General features: G+C 36.4%; 1 protein-coding gene across 1 annotated transcript; it reads left to right on the forward strand.

Annotated features, from left to right (window-relative positions):
- The first annotated feature begins 496 nt into the window (after positions 1-496).
- On the forward strand, positions 497-25607 carry PLS1 (plastin 1). Its single transcript, XM_009325095.1, has 15 exons — positions 497-598; positions 4003-4166; positions 5431-5560; positions 7245-7377; positions 8278-8359; positions 9715-9880; positions 9976-10118; positions 11605-11700; positions 13257-13452; positions 18548-18626; positions 19773-19887; positions 20614-20747; positions 21699-21822; positions 24026-24150; positions 24627-25607. The coding sequence occupies exons 1-15, from the start codon at positions 529-531 to the stop codon at positions 24763-24765; spliced, it is 1896 nt and encodes a 631-aa protein (XP_009323370.1). The 5' UTR covers positions 497-528; the 3' UTR covers positions 24766-25607.
- Positions 25608-27353: the final 1746 nt, after the last annotated feature.

The raw sequence follows: 27353 nt of genomic DNA on the forward strand, positions 1-27353 counted from the left end.
ATTGTAAGCACTTGAAAAGTGCTTACAACTTGAAAGTGTCCCACTGAGGTTTACTGCTGTTCAAATGTTGGAGTGCTCAGTGCTTTGCAGGACTAGATCCTAGCACTAAATGCTAATTGGCAAAGATACTGCATTGCACTTAGAAATTAATTTTTCTAAAAATTGTTTGTTGAAATGTAAGGCGATGATTTTAATGTTGGAAAACTGCTTGAGCAGTGGAAGTAGATTGTTGGTCAGTGCTTATTCTATGCCAATGAAAAGATCAAGCGTATGAAAACAGGTGCTGCTATTGTGAATTCTCAGTCACTATTACAGTGAAAAGAATTGCTATGTGTTTGATGTACTTTAAAGTGTTGTTTGTAATGCTTTAAGTGTGCCAGGCTTGGAAACGTCATTCAGGTCTGGTACCTTGTATTGAAAAGATCAGTAACTTGTATTAGTATGTGCTTGGAATTAAAGCCTTATATATTTCCTGTTTATTGTTGTTAGGTATAAGCAATTGAGGACAACACTTCTTGCCGTCCAAAGATGGAAAACAACATAACTACTATCTCTCGTGAAGAGCTCGAAGAACTAAGAGAAGCATTCCATAAAATAGGTATGTTTTAAATAAGAAAATAATAAGGATGCCATTGACATTGCGAAGCCATGTAGGATTTGTGGAAGAAATCTTTACGCATCGCTTTGTTTTGATAGGACCATGTCTTCCTTCTATGTTGCCAGTAATATCTAAGAAAGTAAGAATGTTTACATAAAACCTCTTATTTTCACTGAAACTATGTGTGTTTATTCTTTTCTTTCAACTTCAGCAATGAAAACAGATACATTTTCTTGCTGGGCAGTTGCATTATTTGTGCCATTCTATATGCAGCATGATAGGTCTCAAAATTCAGTTTTTTGAACTCCTTAAATCTGAAAAAAAAAAGGTTGATTAAATGTCAATTGTTAAATATATTTTCATGTTGGATTACTGACACTTTGCTTTACTTGCATGCTTTGGTGAACTAGTAATTTCTCTTTTCGTTTATTGGATCAGATTTTACATTGTAAGTAAGCTAAACTTGGAGATTTTTTTTATCTTGCTTTTGTAGCTAGCAGATGTTAATAAATAACTACAATTTTGTATGCTTGACAGGATGTTTGCAGATTAATCAGAGAGTAAACAGAAAGAGGGAGAAATTATATAGCAACTAACCTTTATTTCCAAATTGCAATACCGTTGTGAATGTTAAAGTTCATGTCTGCTTTATTTCTTGTTTGCTGCAGTTCTGCGGGAGTGATGTGTAACTGTGTAGCTCAGCAAATCAAACGGACGTATTTGTAATCATTCATAATGGGGGAACAGGGTCGCTTTAAGCAGGAAACCTTAAATATTACGAGTCTCCAGCTTGGTAAAGAGACTATTGGGAAGCTGTACGTTAGTGATCTGTAAGACCATGAGTAGTGTGGAAAAGGTGAAGAAGAAGTTACTCAGTTTCTGTCAATCCAGGGATCACGTGATGCCCAGTAGACAGTCAGAAAGCTTAAAATAAAAAGTAGTACCTTTTCTGCATGGCAAATAATAAAACCATGAACCCTTTGACTCGGAATGTTGTTGAGACCAAAAAAGAGTAGAAATGCTAAAGGAATAAGAAACATCCATGGAAGGTAATTCATGAGTTGTTCTTAAACAATTATCTTGACATAGTCTGTAGCTCAAGAAGTCGGTAGCCTGCAGGAGCTGGAAAGACAGACCAACGAAAAGAGCACTGTATACATTATCAGTCTACTGGGAGGTGTTAGGATAGGTAGATACTCACTGGTATTGTCTGACAGCTTTCCTGTTTGTTTGGCTTTCACCATCTGCATTCCTTCTTTCTCCCTTTCCTTCCTGCATGTTTTCACATTTCTGCTCTAAGAATTGTCTGTACTGCTCCTACTCACTGAAAAGCATTTTCTTCCTTACTGTATTACGCTTTCTGTAAAATATAAAAAATTAAGCATCGTTTTTAAGCTTTTTTCTTTTTTCATTTTTATGGATAAATTGCTTGCAGCTATATTGGTAAACTGAGAGAAAAGGCATGTATTTAACTCTCTGCTTGTCATCATGGAAACTTACCCTCAGTGAAAGATGAACCTAGAGAAATAAAATAGCTGGTAATCTGAGTGAGCTCATGAGCATGTCCTCTGCTTTTTAGACCATCCCTGTTATTACGTGTGTTGTTACATGTCTGCAAGCCAGTCAGTGGATGGATTAATACATATGCAGACATAAAGTTTGTTTGAGTAGTGATTTGTGAATTGTTGGTAGTATCAAAAACACAAAAAGAGCTTTTTTTTTTAACAGGTGTTTTTAGTCTTTTGTCAGCAGTGAAATGTGGCCTTCTTACGAAGCTGTACAGAAGCTACTTAGTGTAGTATGGATTACAGGGAAATTACTGTATAGCAGTCAATTATGGCTAGAGATGAAAGCATGTTTCTCTGCTTGCCCATCTGTAATGTGATGTGTATTCATCCACTCTGGTATTATTGGCTGAGTTCTGATATAGAGACAATATGAAGAGAGGTCTTTTAACTAGTAAACGAAAAAAACCAAAAGTGGGAGCACCTTGACAATTCGGAAAAGCGGCCACATCATTTTGCTTCTGTTTCTGAGTCATGTTACTTGTGAGGTTCTCTTAAATTACTTATCTTAGATGCATCATTTGTCAAACTGGCAAAGTACTATTAATTCATAGTTTTCAAGAGCTCTAATATGATTATGAAAGAGACTGAAAATTGTTGTAAAACATGGAAAATATTCGCATTAAATATATAAAATGATGGGCATTATATCCAGCACTAGTTATGCTGGATATGATTTCTTGTATTTGATTGAGCTTCATCTATACTGTGTATGGACTATAGCTTTTCTGCTTTTAAAAGTACTTCTCTCCATTGCATAGACATTGCACTACAGGTAAGGCTATTTTAATGGACATTCTCAAATTCTGCTTGTATAGATATGTGTATACATATATATGGAAATATGCATAGATATAAAAAAAAATTGGGAACAGTTAATGTGTTTGATTCATTTATGCATTACGTTGGATAAAAACATAGGTTTGTAAAATGGTGCTTTATTATACTAAGACAAGAATTCAAGACAGCTTTCTGCACACAGATTGGCCTAAGGTGGAAGTACAAAGGGTATTTTTATGATTTCGGTGCTGCTGCATTATTCGTCATGAGTAACACAAATTATACTGAATTTTTCTTAATTTATTTTTATGTGATACAGCTATTCATTTCTTTCCACAATCGTGGAGCTATACCATACCTCTTGTTGAAAAAAGCATTCTCATACTTTGCTGTACATGGACGTGCCTGACGTGGTCTTGGGAGCCAAGTGTAAGTGAAGGTGGCAGTACAAATTGCTCCCAACAGAGCTAGTTAATAGATTAAGGAAGGTCACCTTTTAATAAACAGATAGAGATCATCCCAGATTTATCTTCACAGGTAAGCCTAACCACATCAAAAGTTTTGAAGAACAGAAAATGTCTATCAGATACTAGGATAGGAAACAAAATGCAGAGTCAGGTAGAGTTCTTGTGCAAGTAGTTTTTCTTGTGTAAGTGTGCTCTCCTAATGACAACTTGCATCAGATTAGAGTTTACTGATTGCAAACGGTAAAATATTGACGGTAGGAACATAATAATTGATCTCCCTTTCACTTGAAGGTTTATAGAGAATTTTGTTGGGAGTCTTAAAAAAAGCTTAAACTTTGCTATTTACAAATATGCCATCTTGTTATAGCTGTGCTTTGGGATTATAAGATAGTTCCTGAGAAAATACATAACAAGATGGCACAACTCCTAGCCAGTTGTGCCTCTAATCTACAAGTATTCCTTCACGCTTACTTATCTACGTCAGACGAAATACTCATCTCCTAGAACTGTATTTCTTATACTTTATTCTCAACAGTTGCTACACTTGGTTCTTTACATAAGTATAAAAACAACTTGTGCTTTCATTTTACAGATATTGACAACAGCGGGTATGTCAGTGATTATGAGCTTCAAGACCTGTTTAAAGAAGCAAGTCTGCCCTTGCCCGGTTACAAAGTCCGGGAGATTGCAGAAAAAATCATTGCAGTGACAGATAGCAACAAGGATGGGAGAATCAACTTTGAAGAATTTGTCTCTGTAAGACATTCCCTTTGGATGTTTCTCTACTGTCTGGTATCTCTTGAGAACTAGGATAGAAAACTGAATTAAGTGGTACAACTAAGTACTATTTTGATACAAATAAATAGTATTTTGAGAATGGAAAAGTTTTCTGTGACAATTTACAATAGCCTATGTAATTATTTTCCAGTCGTTATATTTCACTCTCCCATTTAACTTAATAGATCTCATTTGGGCAGCATGTGAGAGCACAGTAGTTTCAATCAGTTCTACCTTCTATTTCCTCAAAGATGAGGGGATGGACTACAAATTATAGGAACTGTTTGGTCAGCCCTTGCCCTGACAAAGAGTAGCTAATTAGATACTGGCCTCTGAATTCTCTTAGTGATAAACTAATGCTTGCGCTACTATGCTTGATGTCTGTACTAAAGGCTACTCTTTACTGGGAGTGAGATACAGTTTTTCACTTTTAGTGAACAGATTTGAACGGTTTAGACTTTTTTTTATGCGGATCACTGGCTAGTGTGCTTTATTTAAGAGAAACAAAAACTTTTCAGGCTGTTGATTTGTGTATGTGTTTGGGGATGATTAGTTTTTGCTTTTAATTTAGAGTACTGCTGCTAATTGCAGCAGGTTACTTGTTGAACTAGTTATTGATCCTTCTTTCCAAGATTCTAATTTGCAGTGGTTCATAGGTGAGATGCAAATATTTGCATCCAGGTATTGAACTGTATCTGTTACTTCATTGTCAGTTTTGAGACTTCTACAGTACTTGGACACATCTAGAACATATCAGTATATCCAACGTGGTTTACAGTGCAGACAGGTGGAAAATGGTGTCAGCTTGTTTAAGGGCATGTGTAACTGTCACGTAGTAACCTTTTACTGTAAAGCATATGATGAAGTAAGAGGAAGAAATATGCTATAGTCATTGAAAATGTGTGTATCTTCAGTGTTTTCTTCAGTTTACCAAAACATCTATGGAAAAATTGTGTAGATTGTTGCATATCTACTTTTTTAGATATCATGGCTTAATAAAGGTAGCACTTGAGGTACTCACTGAGAAATAATATATTAGATATCCAGTATGCAAGTTTCATGAAGGGATTTAAACTAGTTTTACCCATACAGTGATTTTTTTTTTTTCAGAACATAAGTCAATGTAAATACCAAAGAAAGGCAGTCAGCTTAATTACTGACTCTAGAGTACTTACATGAGTTATCACTTAGTTATTTGAAGGTATGCTCAATCACAAAATGCTCTCTATTTTTCTTATTCAAGATAATTCAGGAATTGAAAAGTAAAGATGTTAGCAAATCTTTCCGAAAATCAATAAACAAAAAGCAAGGTATTACAGCAATTGGAGGAACATCATCAATATCTAGTGAGGGGACACAGCACTCTTATTCAGGTAAGAAATAATTAAACACGAGCAGATTTTGCATGGAGGAAGATTCTTTAAATTTGCACTATAGCCGAAAAAAAAAAACAACTGGAAAAAGTTGCTGTTGAAAGCAAATTAATACAGAGAAAGCATGTGGAGATGGGCAAGATAAATGTGGGTGATAGTTTATTAAAATGTGGGCTGTTCAGTTGTTGTTAGTTTCACGCTGCACTCAGAGATAAGTTAGGCATCTTTGCCAGAGCAAAAATGAAAGCAAGCACTGACAGCATGTGGGGGCGGGGGAAAAAGGCCCCTTTGGCATACTTCTAGTAATGCTAGTCAAGTTTTTGGCTTCATTACGTGCTAATCTACTCCTATTCCTATATTCAGATAAAAGTGAATCCCCGTTTTTAGTTCCACAGTGTTAACTAAGATAAAAAAAAACACCCCACACATCATTTCTGGATGGAAGGGCCTTCTCAGCTGTCTCTGTGCCATTACAGAATTGTTCACTCCCATATGATTTTTGCGTAGCCCATCTCATACTTGAGAACTTGCTTTTAACATTTGATCTCTGTTTCTTTCTACCTCTCGCTGCTGCATGTCAGTTAAGTTGGTAATTGTGCCCAATTGCGTTGCAGCTCCTGGTCAGAATGTTAACTACGTTCCAGGATCATATTGCAATAAGCAATATTGCAACTTTTTTTTATTGACTCGAGTCTGGGATTGCTGTGGTTCCAGAAGCGTGTTAAGATTCTATATATGAGGAAGATTCACTTCAGTTAGCTAAAGGAGGTGATACCCTCTCTCTAGGTATTATCTTTATGGCACCAGCTGCAGTTGGTACATCCCCAAAGCAGGGGATATATTCCATCTCAAAGTATGCCTGTAGGGGGGACACCATCAGAGCTAGTTGTTTAGACTCCCTTTCGTTTTTGGTGGAGAGAAACCGACCCCAGTAGACTGCAATTCATCTGACCTGGCCTTATCAGCCATCTAGTTTATGATGAGATGAAGTGTGCACAAGAATTTCATGTTTCTTCCCACTGACAATGAAAGAAATGTAATAAGTCAGGTGTAGGTACCTGTCTTGTATGCTTCTTGAGGTAAGTGAGGTGGATACCACCTGTACTGTCTCGTAATTTGGACACTGATACTTGGTTGACTGTTGTCCCAATAAGCATTCTTAGATACACGGTAATAAATTCTGCAGCAAATATGAAAGAGAATTTAAAACTGAGGTACTAAACTTTTTTAAGTTTCTCAAAGCTAAATACAGGACAGTAATTCAGATGATAGTCTCAAAAATACTGCCGGTCTCTGAAGTCCTAGTAGAAGGCAGAATCGAATGCTGCACCTTAAACCAACGTTGTACGGATTGAGATGTTGCATATTTCAGATAACAAACTTCCCGCTTTTCATTGTAATTGCTGAGAAACTGAATTCAAAGTCAGCCATGATGACCCATTATGTCGTTACAATTTTTATGTTGTCCTTCAGAAAATCATCAGATGTTTAGAGGGTGCAGTAGGGGAAAGATCAATCTGCCATTTTTTGTGTGCTTTCCCACTGGTCTGATTGTTTTCATAACTGGCCCCTGTGAAACTAAGGGGTTTTGTGCAGATGAACCTCTTTGACCCAAGTTTGATGTTTAGCAGTATGTGTTCATGGAAATTATAATAGATAACTTTAATGCTGGTTTTCTTTTCAGAGGAAGAAAAAGTTGCTTTTGTTAAGTGGATAAATAAAGCTCTACAAGATGACCCAGACTGTAAGCACCTCCTACCTATGAACCCATCAGATGCCAGTCTTTTTAAATCCCTTGCAGATGGCATCCTTCTTTGGTGAGTCCAGGGTTGTGAGAAAGAAAAGAAATTAATCTCAAAGGTTAAATGCTGATCACAGTGACATGAATTGGAAAACTTCTGATGGGCTTTAACATCAGGACTCCACTCTTAAATATTTCAACCAGTGTGTTGGGAAAAATCTGTTTGCCCGTAGAAATGTTATTTTTAGCAAATGTTTTATGTGACTCTGTGCATATATTATAGGAGTGGGTTTCCACTTCAGATCCATAATTATACATGTCAGATATGTACAGGCTGTTTATGAAGGAGATAATTACACAGTTCATATATTCATTAGCTGAAATAATTAGAAATCTTTGCTATTTCAAATATTTTTAAAAGTCACAAAATCATAGGATGGGAGGAACAGATATCCACAGCAAGACAGAGAGCATATAGTAGGTACCTTAACTTTAGTCTGCTGTAACTTTATAGTTAGTTAAAGTAGGCTAATAGTACTTATTCATACACCGTGGTGACACGGGATTAGCTTATTAGTATTGATGTGAATTAGTCTTTGAGATCCTTGTAGATGCAAGATACTATAGAAGTCCAGTGCAGAAATATATTGGTTATATTACAAAGATTTTCACTAGAAACTATTTAACTGTCTTTAGTTTACAGTTTTAATTTTCTCAACTTTTTTGACAGCACAGACATGCTCTGTTACTTAAGTATAAAACCCAATTGCTCAAGTTTCTTATAATTACATAGTATCTGGAGGTTTCTGGATGAATGTGCAATTATTTAACAGGGAGAGGAGATTTAGAGGATGAGGTGGTCGTTTGTTATCTTGTCAGAAATATTTACAGCTAGTTTAAAGTGTTAGGAGTTTATAATCAAATAATATATTTTCTGAGAACTGAAAGTTTGAATAATCTGACTTTTCTTCCTTAGCAAAATGATCAACTTTTCACAACCAGATACAATTGATGAAAGGGCTATTAATAAGAAGAAACTCACTCCTTTCACTATTTCTGTAAGTACTGCACATATAGGAACTTGCCACAAATGAAAAAGTAAAATATTTTTCTACAGCTCTGTTTTAATGACAGCTCTCCCAGTGTAGCAAAAACAAAAGTCCTATGTATTAAAAAATGTCAAAGTATGAAGTTGTATTTTTTAATAAACTCTGCTGAATTCTCCTGTTTCTTAGATGATGTACAGGAAAACTTGTATTTTTCATGCTTTCCTTAGTTCTTTCGCTATTCACTATTCTCATTTTGCTTTACTAAGTACCTGAAGAAAATAATTTTAGACTTCTGAGTGGATGGTCAGGTCGTATTTTAGCAATGCAGAAAGTATCTGCGTGGCTGTATACTGTATAGTAGGATGATGCATTTTCAATAGTGGAAAGTGGCTTGGACAGAAGATGAGAAGCTCTATTTCTAATTGTGTATGAAGTCATGCAAATATTTGAGAGAAACGGTTTCTAAGACCTTAGTTTGGGTATAAGAAAACAGGTCTGGAAGAGGGAAGTAGATCCGTAAGTTGCCAGCGTAATGAGGAAAAAAAAAAAACCAACCCAATGATTAAAAGCCTCAGTTAATTAGCAGACTTTTCATTTCAGGCTGTGACATTAAAATATGAAAAGTTAAAACATACCATTTTCTAAATCCTCCAAGTGGGTTTTGTAATCTCTACTTAGTTAAAGAAGATGTGTCAGCAAAGATGATACTACATGTGCTTGTTGTCTCCGTAAATAGGTAAAATAGGACACAAGAAAATGGAGAATAATATTTACGAGAGCTGCCAGTTCTGTGTGTTTTTTGTTTTTTTTTTTTTCTTGGAATCTGTGACAAACATTAGCTTTACTTTCAGTGTCAGGATGTTGAATTGCCATGATTTTCTTATGCTGTCTGCTCAATTACAGTTTAACAGCTGCTTGAATAAATGTGTCAGCCTGTATAAGATCCAAGATGGGATGACAGTGATGTCAGTAGCCTCCTGCACAGGGCAGAATTCCATGTGAGCATGTTTTTCCACAGGATCAAGCCCCTGATATTTTGAGCATTATTGTTTAATTTGTGTATGTGATACTTATGAATTACAAAAAATATTTTGAATAGAGTATTCCTCAGCAATCCAAGCTGCAGAAGGCGGTCCATGATTTTTTGTGGGTCCATATTAAACACTGTTAATAATGTTTTCCATTAAATTTTGATAACATATGTGGTGGCTCACAAAAAAATCTCCAGAGTGCCACTTTCCACTGGGATCCACTGTACTAATGCATTATTTCTTATAATTTCTGAAACTTACAAAATTTAATATGAACAAATTTACTAAGAATTACAACCTCATAAATTTGTTAAACAATGATATTCCAAATAGGAAAACCTAAACCTGGCTCTGAACTCAGCATCTGCTATTGGCTGTACGGTTGTCAATATCGGATCACAAGATTTGCAAGAAGGAAAACCACACCTGGTATTGGGACTCTTGTGGCAGATCATTAAAGTTGGTCTTTTTGCTGATATTGAGATCTCCAGAAACGAAGGTAAGAATAATGCCAGGTATGGCAATGTCCGGAGTTTGGAATTAACTGAGATCACAATAGCAATGATTTCGGCTTTCTTTCAAACTTGCTTTTAGCTCTTATCGCGTTGCTAAATGAAGGGGAAGAACTAGATCAGTTAATGAAGCTTTCCCCAGAAGAGCTCTTGCTACGGTGGGTGAACTACCATCTGGCCAATGCAGGGTGGCAGAAGATCAGTAACTTCAGCCAAGACATTAAGGTATGTAGTTATTGCTCTGATAATTGAACATAATGGTATTTAAACACACTATGCATAGAAATAAATGAGCCAGATGAGAAGTATTTAGAAAAATCGTAGTCATCTGCTTTTTCTAGCTATAGATTCATCCTGCATTTTTCAGCACTGAAAGAGCATTATTTTGATCTCTCATATCCTATTCAGTTGCTCATACCATGTATTATCACATCACAGTGTAAAGCGAACATTTCAGACAAGCTCATATTCAGGGAAGTTCTAATGTTCTGCGGTTGTTATTAGTGTTACTTAGGACAATTTGCACTACCTTATTAGTTACATTTTTTCTGTCCATGCTTCCCTGCTCCTGCAGGGAAGGGTCTGCAGGAAACCCATCTTTTCTTTCTTTTATTATTTTAAGGAAGAAGCGTATGACTTTAAATCTTCTCCTGGTGCATATTTGCTAATGGCGATTGCCCTTCATACCTAGCATTCTACGGAAGAGTAGGAAACCTCTTTAGGAAAGAACAGTTATTCAGAGGGCTGTCTGGAGTAGCTACTGATCCTTGATCCAAGGAGAGAGCAGCCCCCTCAATCACTGTGCTTTGCTGGTGTGACAATTTACTGACACACAGGGACTGAAAGGCATGTTGGTTCCTTGGGGCAGATGGCAGATCTGCGTAATTCTTTTCTGCAGAGTACTGTAGTAAGTCCAGTTGAAGAGAGAAAAACCCAACTTTTTAAAAGCAAAGGATGAAGATTCCCTCAGGTGATAAGACCTCCTTTCCTTGAAGAAAACTGTCGTTAATTGCTAGTTACATCTTTCCAAATACCACCAAGAAGGCTACTATTAAAGCAAACCTTTAGCTAGGGTTTTATATGAAAACTGCTACTATGGTAAAAATATTATGTGCTATTGAAGAGAAGTATTAAATACTTCGAAAACTAGCAGGTTTTTGATTTATTTTCCTAGTTCCTTAGTGGGGGAGAAAAACAGAAGCATACTGAAAACTGCATCAAATAAATTCTTTTGTCACTATAGATTCATCCTAAAAGAGCCACTTTGCTCTCCATTTTTAATTCCAATTACCTCGTCGATTAAGAAAGGGAAATTTTTATAAAACAGTCTATTTGAAAAGGATAGTGAAGGAATAAAATGACAACACTGAAAATGGGATCCATATTGGGATTTTTTTGGTGGGTAACCTATATAAATTTGCCTTAAATATCTGAATTATAGCTGTCTATTTCATATCCAGCAGAGAAAAATTAACTAACATTGTCCAGAATAATTAGCAGACATTCCTTTTCTCTGTCATCTGGCTAAGTAAGTTCTATGAGAAAAACCATAGTAAAATGGCTGTATGACCTCATCCATATTCACTGAAATTAGGGTGCCGTATTTTTTACTTCTGTGGCTTTTGAATTGAACTGTAAGAGCAGTAAATGACTATGAAAGGCTACATACTTGCTCATACTTTTTTTTTAAATATTACACTCCTTGTTTTAGGATTCGAGAGCATACTACCATCTGTTAAATCAGATTGCACCCAAAGGAGATGGCTTTGATGAATTGCCCATTAAAATCGACTTTTCAGGATTTCATGTAAGTATCCAGAAACATAAAAATAGGCTGGAATTATCTGAGACCTCTGTGTGTATCCAGCATTCTGGTTACAAGTCTCTCCCAGAATCCCCTTTTGTTTTGTCACACATACAAAAGCTCACTCAGATTCCTGAATGTCACAAAAGCTTAAATGGGTAAAAACTTGAGTACAGTTCCAGGGCACTGCTGAAACAGGATAATGCATCTTGCAGTCTAAAATTTGGAGCTATGTTTTACTTGGAGTAGTGTCTGGTTTTTATTTTCAGTTGGGTCCTCCAACATGAGAATGACAACATCCTGCTTCAGTTTTGCTCTTCTGGAATTCAGACAAGGAGAAAGAGTAGATTTCACAAACCTTGTTGATCCTTCCTCAAACCAAATAGCATTCAGAAATAACATGTGAGCCGTTCCAATAACGAGCAGGGAAGGAAAATGTGGCAACCACCAAGCTTTAAGTTGTAAAGGGACAGGGGGTCTAAAACCAGCCCAGGCAGATGTGAAAACACTTCTCTTTAAGCTGTTATATAATGCTCGTTGGAAGGATTATTCTGAGAACGCATTTGATACAAAATTGAACTGCGTGCCTAAGATATAGGTACCTATATATCAATCAGAATCTTAAGTAGAATCTTGTTATTCATTATAATGAAAACCCACATGCAAAATTATGTTTGCATACAAGCTTTAGTCCTCTCAAACTCCTTCATGAGGAGAGCTCTGTCTTGTTTGCTTTTGTTTTGGGTTTTTTTGGGAGTGAGAAAGGATAGTAGTTAATTTTTTCCCTGTAACTTCCTACAGTTCATATGATCATGTTCTGTAATGTGTTATAAACTAGTATCAATAACATGTAACAACTTGTTCTAGAGCAAGTTTGTGGTTGTGTGAGTGTACCAACGCTGAACTACTGACTGTTGTTCAATTCTAACAGTAATTCAATTACTAACTCATTTCCCTATAAATAGTAACTCTTAGTGTTGTGAAGAGTAGAGGCAAAAAGTATATGCTACACAGTTTTGAAGACTGATTTATTCTATGCAGATTAATAATAAGGACAAATAAACAAAATAACACATAGGTTACTAACTTAAGACGATTCAGAGGCAAGAATATTAAAAGAAAAGCAAGGTAGTGGATTATCATATTCCGAAGCATTCAAACTCTTACTGAGCATTTTGGGTGTCATCTGCAATTACTATGCTTGAGAATATCAGTTTAAAGCAGTGATGGTGAACCTATAGCAAATGTAGCGGCATATGCAGTGCAGGAATCAACAGCCAGGAAACAGAAATATAACCAGTACACCTCTAGCTGCTACTACTGTTGCTGTAGTTCATGAGGAATGCTGCGCAGGCAGTGACAGAAGCGAAGGGCAGAAAGAAAGCGGAAGGAAGATGGGAAGAGGGGAGTTGTTATGGGCTGTAAGAGCTAGCTCAGGCACTGGGGGAATGAGGGAGGAACTGACATGGGTCATTTAAAGATTTGGCAAACTGAAGATTCAGTAAAGAATGTAAACACGCTACTATTCATTACAAATTAATTTTTTTTTTTTCTTTTAGGATAAAAATGACTTGAGGAGGGCTGAATACATGCTCCAACAGGCAGATAAATTGGGCTGCAGGCAGTTTGTAACTCCAGCTGACGTGGTTGCAGGCAACCCTAAACTCAATTTGGCTTTCGTTGCAAATCTCTTTAACACATATCCAGCCCTGCACAAGCCTGAGAATTCATCTTATGATCTCAATTTATTAGAAGGTACTCAACTTACTAAGCATACAGGAGATAAGAATATTAGTGATTTCTATTTAAGTATTCCTCCTAGGTTGTGATATAGGATCCCTGTGTGATGGTGCCTGTGTTAACACCAGCATATAGAGCTTTCTCACTAGCTTACTATATAAGCCTTAGTAGAAGTCCCCGTTACTGTGAATATTGTTCACTTGTGTTAGCCTGACCAACCTGAATAACCTTCTGTAGCTCATTTGCAGGAGCAAAAACTGTCCTCTTACTCCCCTTCCAGTTTCCTGTGCTTCTTTCCATATTGTTTGTATTTTAGCTGATGCACAAATTTTAGCTTTCCCTAATTTGCAGGGAAAGCTACTGTGCAACTGTAATAGTCTTTTACAGTATGTTTCACATACTGTGTTTCTATATATGTGTATGTATGTGTATTAGTTTGCCTTTTAAAACAGGAAACATTAAAAAAAGGCTTCTGTACCAGCAACCTATATTAATCTATTGCATCAGCAACCTATATAGATCCTAGCGTATCAGCAAGTTTGGACTTTAACTGTACAGTTCAGATCCCTAATGCTGGAGATAAAGGGATAATTGGTAGCAATCTTTGGCTGTTACGCTTTCTGTGGACCAGCTAATCTAGGATAATTAAATGGCTCCTGCCAGTGTATTTCACAATTGTTCACTGATCTCAAAGGAATGGTGAGAATCAGGGGTGCCGCACTCGGGAGAATCATCAGCAATGTTCACACATTCCTCTGCGCTGCCTAGTCCTGCCTTCCTCTTACTGTTCCTATCAGGTTTCCTTTCCATCTAGGTGAGTCCATCTTCCTTCGCTTGTCTTTTTTTCATAATTTGTCTGCTCTGCCACATCCCTATGTCACAAATCTTGTATCCCTTAGACCACTCCTGTTTCAGGCTTCCTGCTCTTCTAGTTTCAGCTGGGTGCCAGCTGTGGTAGAGGTATCGGAGCACAAGAGGTAGTATTCCCTTTTCAGCTGTGATATCCCTAGTAACTGCAGTCCCTGCAATCCAGGACAAATGATTGAAGGAAAGGCCTGCTCTTCCTCTGCTGCAATTTTGTTAGAAATGTATGCTCTTGGAAATGTATGTAGGAGCTGTGTGGAAGGGGAATATGTTCAGTTCAGCTTCTCTGTTCTGAACATAAAGTTGGAAGTGTGACTGGAAACACTGAAAACTTGGTCAAATTTGGAAGAGTTCTCATTGGTATGGCAAAACCCAGCTGAACTACTTTCTGAACTTTCCTAAAATATTTAGATGAGATCAAAGTCTCAGCTAAAACAGTTTGTAAAAAGTTACAAACGCCTGAATGCTAGATTACGATTTTGTAATGATAAATGCTGGCCAAATTTAACTTACTGTTTATAGTATATATTTTAGAGGTGGATAATCGTGCCAATGTTATCTGTTCAAAGGCAAGTAGACAACTCTCCTTTGCCTCCAAGTAACTCCTGTGGTGTCATGTAGATATAGTTCATCAAAATAGTTACTTCAGCCAAAAGGCAATGTTGTTAATGTGTTTTTTCTGTTAGCTTGTTTTACTTTTTCCATAAAATCCTGTGTTTTTACTGATGTTTTCTCAAGGTAGTGTTATATAAAATATAAGACATTCATTTCTTTATAGATTCATCATAGATTGTCTGTTGAAATCTGACTCATAATTTATGATGCTTTCCTATTTTGCTTCATGAAATGCAGATTTGACACCTCCTAATGTAGGTACTGTATTTAGTACTTTTCTGTGCTCCATAAAAGTGTTTATTCTGCAATTTTTCTTTTTTTTTTTTTTCCCCTAGTGCTTTAATCATCTCTGTCCTTTTCTGGTTGATTTTTGCATTGTTCTTGTATTTTTCTATTGCTTTAATATGCTGTCATACTAAGTAAAAGAGAAGAAAAAAACCCCACAGGTCTAACATGATGCATAGAAACTGGGGGCAGGACTACTTGTAAGTCAAATGCCATAGTTCTTTCTGTGGGCTTAACCAGTAGGAGCCTTCCATGAACCAAGATGTAAAGCTCTAGGCACGTGTGGGTGAGTAGAGCTTTCTGAAAGTCTTCATTTTCCTGCATTAAATTCCATCTTTTCAGTGACTGTTCCACCCAAAGAGTACGATGTGGCTGTTCTCTTTGGTTTAAGACAACGAGCACTGTGCATAAACTGACATCTGTTCTGATAATGCTTAACGAGTCTGGTGATGTGCACTTGTATACAGAGAGAATATCCTTCAGGTATACTGACATAGCAAAATGAACATTTGTTATTATGTGGGGATGGAGGGGGGACTCCTGACCTCAGTCAATGCCTGACCTTTAACTGGGTGTTGCTGTTGCTCTGAGGAATCTCTCACTTGGGGGGAAGGCAGCAGAGTTTGGAGTCGAAGTCACACAGAAAGCTGAGTTCCTGGGGGGAGGAAGAGGAGGGGCTTCTGTCCACCCGCGTTTCCTCCAGTGTAGATGTCCTCTGCTGCTGTTGCTTAGTCCACTGGCAGCCTTCAAGGCTGTTACCACGAGAGGGTTAACTACTTCCACTCAGGCCGGCTGAACTTAGGGTCCAAATTGCATCTTCAGCTCTGTTGTCTTTCAGAGAGAATCGTAGGTATTTGGAGCCCTTTGGATTCTTGACTCCATCCCTATGGCTACTCCCCGCTCAGTTCCATAGTATAATGATCTCAAAGAAAGAGATGGCAATAAATATAAAGGATACTACCAAATTTGCTCCTCTCTCTTTTGTGTAGCTCTACCCCCTTTCTGCAGTTTTCCAATGATTTTGGCTATCTGCTGCACCACTCAGCAGAAGATATGCTCCTGATAGGATCACAAGGTATATTTTGAATAAAAGAATAGAGAGAAAAGAATTGGTCAGTTCTCAGCCATCTGGAAAACTTATGAACGCTTATGTGTTGCATGATAAAGGGATTTGTTTAGAGTGGCATATTAAATATAGTATGCTGGGTTTAATTCCTGGACTTCTGCTATCCAAAAGGGTGCTGCCCAACTTGCATGCTCTTGCTCCTGCTTGGCTACTTTGGATTCTTTCGACAGTGTTAAGCATGCATTTTAAAATTCTCAGTCCGAGTGCGGTTGCTGAGTATCTGTTTTTGTAGCTATGCTTTGTTTAGTAAGAGTTCATTAAATAATCTTGTTACTGTCTTTGCAATGGACGAGCAGTCAGTGTTTTAGGTATTGCAAACCAACTCAAAGCTCAGTAAGCCCAAAAACTTCAAAAAAGAAAAAACGCAAAAGGGACTTGCTTCAAAATACTATAACCTCTTAAGTTACTCTTTATAAACTTAAATTATATATCATGCTTGTATTTTGATTGTATCTTTATTTTATGGAAAAATGCTGATATTTTTAATAACTGTCATAAAACATGATTCTTTGCTGTCTTTTAAATTTTGTTGTGGGAAGAAATATGTGAAACAAAGCTGACTGCCTGAAGACCTTGCAGAATAGTATTTTTCTTTGTTTCAGCATGTGTTCATCAGTGACTCTTTGGTAATTTTTACAAGTAAATCCTTGAAACAAATACTAGTTTGAATTGCATATGAAAGACCTCAATTTAGAAAGAAAATATAGCAGTAGGGTGAATATTATAATCTATTTCATAATAATTGGAAAGGAAAGTAACTGGTAAGCTGGCTGAAACTTGTTAAATAAAAATTTATTCTGTTGGAAAATGTCAATTACAGCTGAAATTTCTGAATTTAAATTTTTTTATAAATATATTTTGAAGTTCAGAGCTTTTTGTATAAAAGGGGAAGAGACCTAGATTAAAGTTGTAACCTCGATCTAAAAATCTGTGTTATGGCATAGGTCTGTTTCATGGAAAATATTAAAGGCGTTTCATTTCTGTTCTAATGATAAATACATGTTTATGCAGTAGCTTCATTTTGCAAAAACATTCATTGTTCTGTAGTCAACATAGAACTGCAGTACTAAACAAGACAGTTTTCGTGCTACGTAAACCTCATTAGACAAACTCGGTACCGTTATCCTCTAAGGAACAAACGAAAAAAAGCAAAGTAAAGTCTTACTCAGATTTTTACGTGTTTCAGTCCTGAGAAATATGTTCTTTCGTTGTTTAGGGAGTTTTTCTCCCTCCTCAATGTCCTTTCTGTTTTCTTAACTGTGGATTATCAGCCCAGGGGAACAAAGCGATGAGGTTATTCCAAGCTCACGTACTCAGGCTAAACATTTTCTTAAATGCTCTTCTATGATGTAAGAGAAAACGGCTTATGCAGCACTAATTCACGTGCAGTTGGCCACAGATACATTGTTAAAATTTAGGTAATGTTGTATGTAGAAAATTAATGTATCACTGCAAACTGTAACCCTATAGAGAAAGAGCATTAGTTTAGGAACTCATAATTACAATAGATAAAAACAGTCTAAGTCAGGAAAGTGAAGGGTTTGTTGGTTTTTTTCCCTACTGAATTTTCGGCATTTCTCATAAGCAGAGTTGCCAGTTAAGACTGCAAGAATAACTAGCCCCCTTGGCAGTATAAATAGTTTCACAAATTTAACCAATGCAATACTGCTTTGCTGAGTCTCCAGTGTTAAAAACAAAAAAGGTGAGGTCTATTGCTTTGGGGAGGACCTTCACAAATTAATACTAGGAACTTCTGTGTGGCTGTAGTTTCTGGAGTTTGACGCAATTGCAATAAGCGTGTTAGTACTATGGATAAAAATACGCCATTTCAAACAGATTTAAAGATACTGTTGAATGCAATTTCCACCAATTTTGGTTTTAGGAAATTATTATTGATCATCACTATTTTCTCCATGATATATTAATTATCTAAAATATAACCAACAAACTGTCTATTTCTGTATTTTTATCACACTGTATTTACATAGAGAAAAGTAGTCTAATAGTACTCCCTGTAGTGCCTCTGGCTGTGTGCCCAGAACTGAGGGACTCTGAATTTGGTAGGATTGCCTCGACTTATTGGCCAGTAGAGAGTACTGTTGGGGGAAAGATGAACTCTTTTTTTTTTTTTTTTTGGGTGGGGGGGTGAGAGTCATTTAAACATTGCTTATTAAAGTGTTTTCTCCAATAATTTATATAGAATTATATTTGTCACCATAGGAGAAAGTAAGGAAGAAAGGACTTTCAGAAACTGGATGAATTCACTGGGTGTAAGCCCATATGTTAATCATTTATACAGGTAAGGCTTTTTTTAAAACAATAATTTGATTTCCCTTGAATGACAGGGGAAGAAGAAAGGGAAGTTGTTTTTCTGCTAGAACAGTGATTTCCAGGTTTCCACACAGTGTGCTAGGAATTTCAAAACTGGTTTGTAGAACCGCTTTAAGCAGTATCTGACTCGGATATTCCACTCATGACCTAGAAATACTGGAAAACCTAAAAAGTTTTGATGTGCTCCCCTCACTCGTTTGTACTTTGAAGTATGTTTTTAAAAAAGTTGAGGTAATTGTGTTTTATAATGCACGATTTTTATTTTCTCTCATGACAGATGAAACGACTGCAAAAGTACTAAAACAGTAATGTAATTCTAAACTATAAGAGAGGATAGGTGTCTGCTGGGTAGACTGGAAGAATCTATGCAGTGTGGTATTCCCTCAAAACAAAGGGCTTTTTAGCATGATTTTTAGATGCTTCTGGTCACTTTCAAATTGTGCCAGCTGTTGATTCAAATCCTGTCAATAAAAGATGGGATATAGGGAGCAACTGAGAACATCTGCTTACATGTATACTTGCTGTTAGGTTTCATTGTTTCTGTTTTCTGACCTCTGTAAAGTGATACCATCTGCAGATAGCTTAATGTGGAGAATTCCATTTAGCAAGTAGCTGAAGGGGATTATCAGGAATGCACTTTATAGTGGGAAGATAATACTTCTCCTAATATTCTTTTTTCACAAGACAAGTATGTTGGTTTTGATTTATTCTTTAGCAAAATACATCTGTAGGTACAGATGAAGCACGAGTATGTAACATTTTGGAAAGTTCTGAGGAAACTAAAGCTAGATCAATAAATGAAAACTCTTCAGCTAGATGTTTTATCTATGCCTACCCTATGAAAGCAATTATTTAATTAAAGTTGGTAAAACCAGTGGCTCTGCTTACTTCACTGAGATTTGTGAAAATAATGAAATGAAATATACAATTTAATAGTCGTAGAAATCAAGCAATAGGATATAGGCCAGTTTCTCCACAGAATAACACAAATTTTTATTTATGTGACTGAAATTTTTCAGCAACTTAATTACACTTCGAGAAGTCTCAAGTACTTAATGTTTTCATTGTGAATATGAGCTTTTGTACTTAAAAACATTGTTTTACTCTGGTTTAGTGACCTCTCTGATGCTTTAATAATCTTCCAATTGTATGATATGACTCGTGTGCCGGTTAACTGGAACCACGTCAACAAACCTCCTTATCCATTACTCGGTGGTAATATGAGAAAGGTGGGTAGATACTCTAATGCAGTCCAGTTTCACTGTCTCCCACTGTGCTGTCTGTAGTAATCTGGGTTGTCTAGGTTTGCGTGCTACTGGATACAGTCCTGGAAAAAAAAAAGGGGGGGAAAAAAAAATCTTCCAGGTATTATCCCAAGGAATAAATAGCAGTTATAGCATGTATCACTTCAGTTTCTAAATGTGGACGCCTTTTGGCAATATTTAATTTAGTGTCTGATTAGGGTATATAAGTAAAAGTTTCTGGTCTGACTCGGCTATCTTTGCCTGACGCTCTTATATTGTGAGGTGTTTCCTCACAGAGCAGTTTTATATGCTGCCAGGAGAATTTGTAAGACTTGCAGAATCCAAGCTTTCAGTTAGTTTTGTGATCATTATGAAGCCAGAATAATTGCTGGGAAAATAATTACACATTTCAATATTTTTCCAAATTCAGTTTTGATGTAAGTATATTTTAATTAATTGACTTTAGTGGAAGTGAACTTGGTTTTCTCAAGCATGAAAAAAGATTATCATTGGAGTCTTGTGTACTTGCATTTATAGTAAAAAATGTGCTATTTTAATCACAGTGTAGAAAGGCTAGAAATCTTTCTCTGGATCCATAACTCACCATAGGTAACAGTAAGCCAAAGTAATTCAAAATACACATAGATTATAGGTCTGCATTATAGAAATATTAAGGTGTTTTCATTATTTGCACACAACATTTATTTTTAGATTGAGAATTGCAATTATGCAGTAGAACTCGGGAAGACAAAAGCCAAATTCTCACTGGTTGGTATTGCTGGACACGATCTAAATGAGGGTAATCCCACTCTGACTTTGGCTTTGGTATGGCAGCTGATGAGAAGGTAAGCTAGGCACAGTATATGATAGATGTGTGTGTATATATGTATCTGTGCACGTGTGTATATGTGTCTCTGTGTATCAAAGCAAATTAAAGCTAGCGTTCAGTTCACCCAACAGGTATTTTAGAGAGCCGTCTGTAAATACCCCTCTTCTCTGAGATACTCTTATACATTTTTTGTAGTTTTACATATTGTGTAGCAATTGAAACCACAGTAGTGTGTATGTGTACACATTCATTTATAGAGACAATTAAAACCTTACATACTAAAAACTGTGATTAAAATCATAAATCCTGCAGCAAGTAAAAAGAGCACAACTTATTTCATGTTGATTCCATATCTCTTTCCATAAGTAGAGAGTAATTTAAATATTTGTAAAATCAAAAAAGAAAGATAAATAGGAAGAGGTGACATATGCTATAGAAGTTAAAATGGGAAGAAATTTTTAGGCCATCACAGCTATGGTAATGTAACTATAATAAATCAAAATCTTGCTAGTGCACTGAGCAGGAAAAAATATAAATTGATTTCAATAAAGAGTATTTTGTTGCAAATATTTTCCACAAGTTAATTTTCTTACACCTACCCCAAAACACTCGATGCTTTTTGTTTCTCAAACTGTTGTGATTCAGTTTTCAAGCTGACTTGGATGGTAGGGAGCCATTTAAGCTTATAAAGTAAGATTAGTTACTATGTGGTGAGTAAAACAAACATATAAAGAAGATGTAACAGTGAACATTATGAGTATTGGGATGTTATTTTATGCTTGCAACAACTGAAAAAGTGATTTAAAGTACTAAAGAGTTTATAAGGTAAGGGTACCTTATGAAGATGGGTACTTGGCATTGCTACTGTGCTGAAGTAATATTTTACTTTTGCTTGTAGCTTGATACTATTAGCAGAGTCGAGTTCTACAACTCACTTTAACGCAGACTCTTATTTTCTCTGTCGAAGGTATACTTTGAACGTACTATCAGACCTTGGAGAGGGAGAAAAAGTAAATGATGAAATTATTATTAAGTGGGTGAATCAGACACTTGCAGAAGCAAATAAGAAAACTTCAATTACAAGTTTCAAGGTAATCAAATTAACTTACTTTTCTTTCCATATATAATCAGATCTGGGATTCTTAACCTGATCTGTTAACAGTTTCGTTTTAACAGTGGCTCTTCCATCAGCTAGCATAATTATATAAGGAAATATTTCTGACAGTCTGTGAATCTTCCAAAGTATTTTACAAGTCTATTAATAAAGAAAAAAAAATAATTGCTGCTGTAAGATTCAAAAGAAACTCAACCAAAAAAAGGCTAAACTTTCAAAGGGGCTTCTGTCTGAAGTTATCAATGTTTGGGCATGACATGTCATGTATCATCCAAATTTTTGGATATAGACACTCTCATGCTTGTACAAACATGAAGAACAATTTTGGAAATACTGGGGGGGGGAATCACCATTTTTAACAACAGCTGGTCAAAAAGATGTACTCATGCGTGACAGAGCCAGGAGAGGGAGCCCAAGTTAACTAGCGACATCTTTTGTTTTCATTGGCACTGCTGACGTGCAGCAGACCTGTACAAAACAGGAGCTTTTCCCATTCAGCAAATATGGACAAATTGATAAAGGAAGCTTTCCTTTCACATTTTTAAAGAGTTAAACACGAAAGAAGTCAGATGTATGTCAGGTGTGTCATGCTGTGTGAATCTCATTCTTTAGAAATGGTAGATTAATAATTGCACTTGCATGCAAATATAACATTGTTATACAGGTTCATTGTATACTCTGAAACAGTTATGTCTGTGGTTCACAACAGGAGCATAAGAACCTAGCACGCTAAATATTTGAGGGCTCACTGTGTTATGAAATTGAGTTAGGTAAACCTTAGGCAAAAGGTTATATCAAATAATTTTAATATCTAAATAATTTTAATATCTAAATAATTTTAATATCTAATTTTAACATCTAAATAATTTTAATATCTAAATAATTTTAATATCTAAATAATTTTATAGAACAAAATATTTAATTTTTACTCTAGAAGGTAACTTAGGCCTTCATCTTCTTAAAAGGGATTGCTGCTTCTTATTGTAAGAATATTATGCTGCTACATAAATTGTAATAATGGTGGTATAAATAAGTTGAAAGTACAAAGATAATCTGTCCCAACATCTTGCTTTTGGTATGCCTGTGGTTTTTGGGGGGCATTGGTTGTGTTTTTAAGGCAATTCAACTGATGGTAGACCAATAAAGATAAGGAGCTACTGATGTAAAGTGACATTATTTAGTAACCTTTTACTACTGTTTTTTGACAACATTCATATCTATATTGTCTTTCACAATTTGAATTTTTGTCTGTATTTTGGGGTTACTGCAGCAAGCAGATTGTGTAGCAGAGAAAGCACAGGTCCTTGATATTTATTGTGGACTATGAAAGCAAAGTTCTATTGAATTGCCATAGTTCAAACAATAAAAATGACAAAGGTGTATTTTTGGCTTACGGTCTTGGGGAGATAGCCCATGCATTCAGTGTCTTCAAGCAGATTTATATTACTATTTTTAAATCTATCATTAATGGGGTGGCTCTATGGGACTTCACTGAATTTGAAATCATAGTCCTGTCCTGGTGGTGAAGGCAGCCATGTCATGCGGCTTACGTGCCGAGCCCCTGCAGGAACAGAGCCGGCCTCACTGGCGCTGTCTGCTGACTGTTGGTTTGACATCATCAGCTGCGTATCTGCCTTAACAGTTGGGAAGAAATAATTGCAGCAATAGCACTTGCTGTTTTAAGAATAGAAAACACGTCTGTATATTAAATACAAAATACAGACTGCTCGTACTAGCTCAGAATACCATCTGACTTGAAAAATTATAAAAAGAGCGAGCCATAAACTACTGCAGAAAATAGTTCCATTACAAGAAAAGGAAAAGAATAAAGCAGTTGGGGAACGTAAATACCTTTTTGTTGTCTTGAAAGTCTGGTCCTTGGACTTCTTTCAAAGTTCCCTTCCTTGCTTTAGGGAAGGAGGAGAGGATCTTGCATTAAATAAATGTAAACCATTTGTATAATAATAATACCAACACTGAGTGTGAACCTTATCATTTTTGATTGTGGAAAAGAATATTAGACCTCATAAAAGGGGGAAAAATCTTCACACGATAAAGGAACAAAACATGCTGCTGTCTTTCAATAGGTATGTAAGATGTGCTGTAGGGTTTTTTGCATTGTGAAGACTGAATAATCAAAGCAAATTCCTTATACTAATCTTCTGAGTCTTTTCTTTTAGGACAAATCAATTAGCACTAGTTTACCTGTCCTAGATTTAATAGATGCCATTGCACCAAAAGCAGTTCGTCCAGAAATGGTCAAGAGAGAAGATCTTTCTTACGAAGACAAATTGAATAATGCTAAGTAAGTTTTAAATGAATGCTTTGTCTTTTCTGAAAGTGCAGGAAATGCATGAATTCATGGTGTAATTAATGATTTCCTGATTTGTTAACAGAGAGAGATTACACTAACATTAGTTGATTTGTTTCAAATAGAATACATTATAAATTCTAATATTTTAGAGCTGTTTTTCTAGCATATTTAAAATATTAACTCAAATTCATGGCTGATATGACCTACCACCACTCCACTGCAATTAATTAATAACCTGCCATAATCCATGTTGGTTTTGACAAAAATGCTTTGATAACCAGTAGCAAAACATCTGCCAATACAATTGCTAATACATGCTTTCTTCACGATAATGTCCATTTTCTTGTAGAGGGTAAATACTGACTGAACAGGAGTATCCTGCTATTAAAATCTGCTGTTGGTGTGAATCTTGGCACACTAGTAGATGTAAGGAAAATAACAATATTTATTTTCTCTTGTTTTCCAAGGTATGCCATTTCAGTTGCTCGAAAAATCGGTGCTCGTATATATGCTCTCCCAGACGATCTGGTTGAAGTGAAGCCAAAAATGGTGATGACAGTGTTTGCGTGTTTGATGGGAAGAGGACTGAACAAAGTAAAACAATGAAGAGATGTAATATAACTTTCTGCCATGTTAAGCACGATGAATGCCTCACAGTTTACAGAGTTCTGAAGCTTAGCATAAAATGAGAAAATTTGTATGCACAAATATACTCATTAATTACATTTTAGTAATGTGTTTATATTAGTTAAAATTTGATTCAATTTCGTAGCACATTGATTATTTATGGGTGATACTGTTTTCAGAACGTAGTCATTACCAAACTAACATCACAGATTTGTACTGCTTTAAAAAAAAATCACGCCGTATCAATCAAGCTTCATTCGTATTAGTTTCCATAGCGTTGTAAGAATCTGCATCATTTTACATACGTTATTTCAGGACCTATTGTGAAACATTGATTTTTTTTTTTTTTGGTGGGTGTTACTTGCATGTAGTCATACAAGTCTCAAGGTGCATTCCAATCCTATTATATTACTCCTAACTGCACAGAAGTATCATCCTTGCCTTATTCTTTCAGAGCTTAACCCCTGTTGAAGCCAATGAGAGTCTTGCCATTGACTTCAATGAGAGCAAGTGAAGGCCTGTGATAATGTCTGGAAACTAATGAATATTGATAAAGCTGATGAAACTTTTCTGTGGGAATAATTTTTAAATAGTATGTAGTAGCTTTGTTCTGTTATCTAGCAGGAGCTTTTATGGTCTGTGTCTTAAGAAAAAACAAACAAATAGTAAGCAGAAATGTAATCATGTCATTATTAGGTCTGCATATGCATTAGCTTTTGCAGTTGGACTAAACATCTGATTTTTTTTTAAATTTTTCATAAAATATTGTATAAGAAAACAATAAAGAGCTGGCTAGTCCAGTTTGGGGTTTCACATTAATGTATTGCATTTCCTCATAGATTGCTCCTTTGATTTTTCCCAAAGTGTGTATCGTGTGCAGAGGTTTTGTCTAGAAAGACTGGTGCATTGTCTGGATGATATGAAGTCCATAATTATTTTCTTATTAAAGTAAGTATTTGTACTCCTTTCTCTGCAGCCATAAATTTTCACCAAACATTCTGGAGCTGGATGTTTAATAAAGTTGTTACCAGAAGCCAAACAGTAAGAAAGAAAACTAAATAAAAATGAAAGATTTTTTTTTTTTAAAGTATGAAGCTGCTACTTTCTCTCTCAGCTCCTGAAAACAGTCCTAAGTGTGGCAAAACCCAAGAATCATGATGAGTGAACAGTTGGACCAAGCCTTACATCTTAGTATCTTGCACAACATATTAACAGAAAGAAGATGCATCCATTTTGTTTCTACTATATAAGGGGATTCTGGGAGCTGAGAGAAGTCAGTGCTTGGATTTCGATCCATTTGTCTCTGTTTACTGGTTTGGATTGTCTGGACAAGAATAAATTATTAACATTTGATAGTTACTTGGTTTCTGTTCCCAGTTCCAAACGATGACTGAGTGTTGTACAGAATTTGAATTCTTTGCCCCGATTCTGGAGACAAATCAGTCTTAGTCCTCATTCAAGATAGGCTAAATTGAGGCTTACTTAATCTCTATACCGCAAGATAAATGATCTCTTCTTGAGGTACACAGTTCTGAAGTACTGTATTTACCTGCCCAGGCACTCAGCAACTTACTCTGTAAGGGTCAATATTTACTGTTGTGTAAACTAATGCTGTAGTGTTTTGTTCCCTTTAGGAAAAATTCTGTTATTTATGTGGCTCATTATTATATGTCCAGAATTATTTTAAACTTACTTTGATTAAATTGAAGTGGGTTTTCAGGGGCAACCATCTCATGCTTCTCAGCATACATGTTTGACATACAAGCTAAGAGCTACATGTCAAATGATAAATGACAGCTAACACCATCTGGAAAGAATTGTCTTCTCAGAATAATGTTAGTTTTAAAGAGTGCAAGTGTTAACCAAACATGGGTTTTTTTTTAAAGGAGAGTCAAAAAACAAATCCTTATAGCTTAGCTGAAGTCAGTAAAGCCATGAACTCTGGTTCTGAGCCTCTACATGCTGCAAATATACGCTAAGGAAGGAAGTGTTTAAGTTCTTGTATCTCGTACTAGAGTAATGCACAAAAAATTAGTTTGTGTCTAGTAGCTCATATAATGTATAAATGTATTTTTGAAGTTTAAGGACAAAATGGCACATAATTTTAATACGAAAAGGGAAAACAGGTACGATTGCTAGAAGTACTCACAGAAGAGGAGAGTGAATGAAAGAAAGGTTTAACAAATATTTGGAAATTAGCGCCCGCAGTGTTCATGAGGCTGTACAGCCTGATGCTGGGGTGAGCAGGGCCGCAGTTACCTGTAGCAGCTGGGAGAAAAACAGATTTAAGGGAAAAGGGAGAAATGGGGACAGTCAGTAGTTAGCTGTGTGCGTTCTCGATGCCTCACGGTGCGGTGAAACGACGCGCTCCCGTGAAGTAAGCCCGCAAAATCCTCCTCGCGGCTCCTGACGGGCGCGGGCCCCGTCCGCTGCCGACGCCGGCCCCTGAACGCTATCCGGAGGGAAGGTAAACCGCGGAGCCGCGGGAGGGGGGGGAGACGGGGCGGCGGCTGCGCCACGCTGACTCGTCAGCGGGCCGCTCGCCGCAGCCCCCAGCGCCGCTCCTC

The sequence above is a fragment of the Pygoscelis adeliae genome, unplaced genomic scaffold (assembly GCF_000699105.1).
Source record: "Pygoscelis adeliae isolate BGI_AS28 unplaced genomic scaffold, ASM69910v1 Scaffold155, whole genome shotgun sequence".
Classification (NCBI taxonomy): domain Eukaryota; kingdom Metazoa; phylum Chordata; class Aves; order Sphenisciformes; family Spheniscidae; genus Pygoscelis; species Pygoscelis adeliae.

Coding starts and splice junctions, on each gene's coding strand:
- PLS1 (XM_009325095.1), top strand. CDS start 529: ATGGAAAACAACATAACTACTATCTCTCGTGAAGAGCTCGAAGAACTA. Junction 8,360..9,714: donor TCACTCCTTTCACTATTTCT/GTAAGTACTGCA, acceptor TATTCCAAATAG/GAAAACCTAAACCTGGCTCT. Junction 9,881..9,975: donor TGAGATCTCCAGAAACGAAG/GTAAGAATAATG, acceptor ACTTGCTTTTAG/CTCTTATCGCGTTGCTAAAT.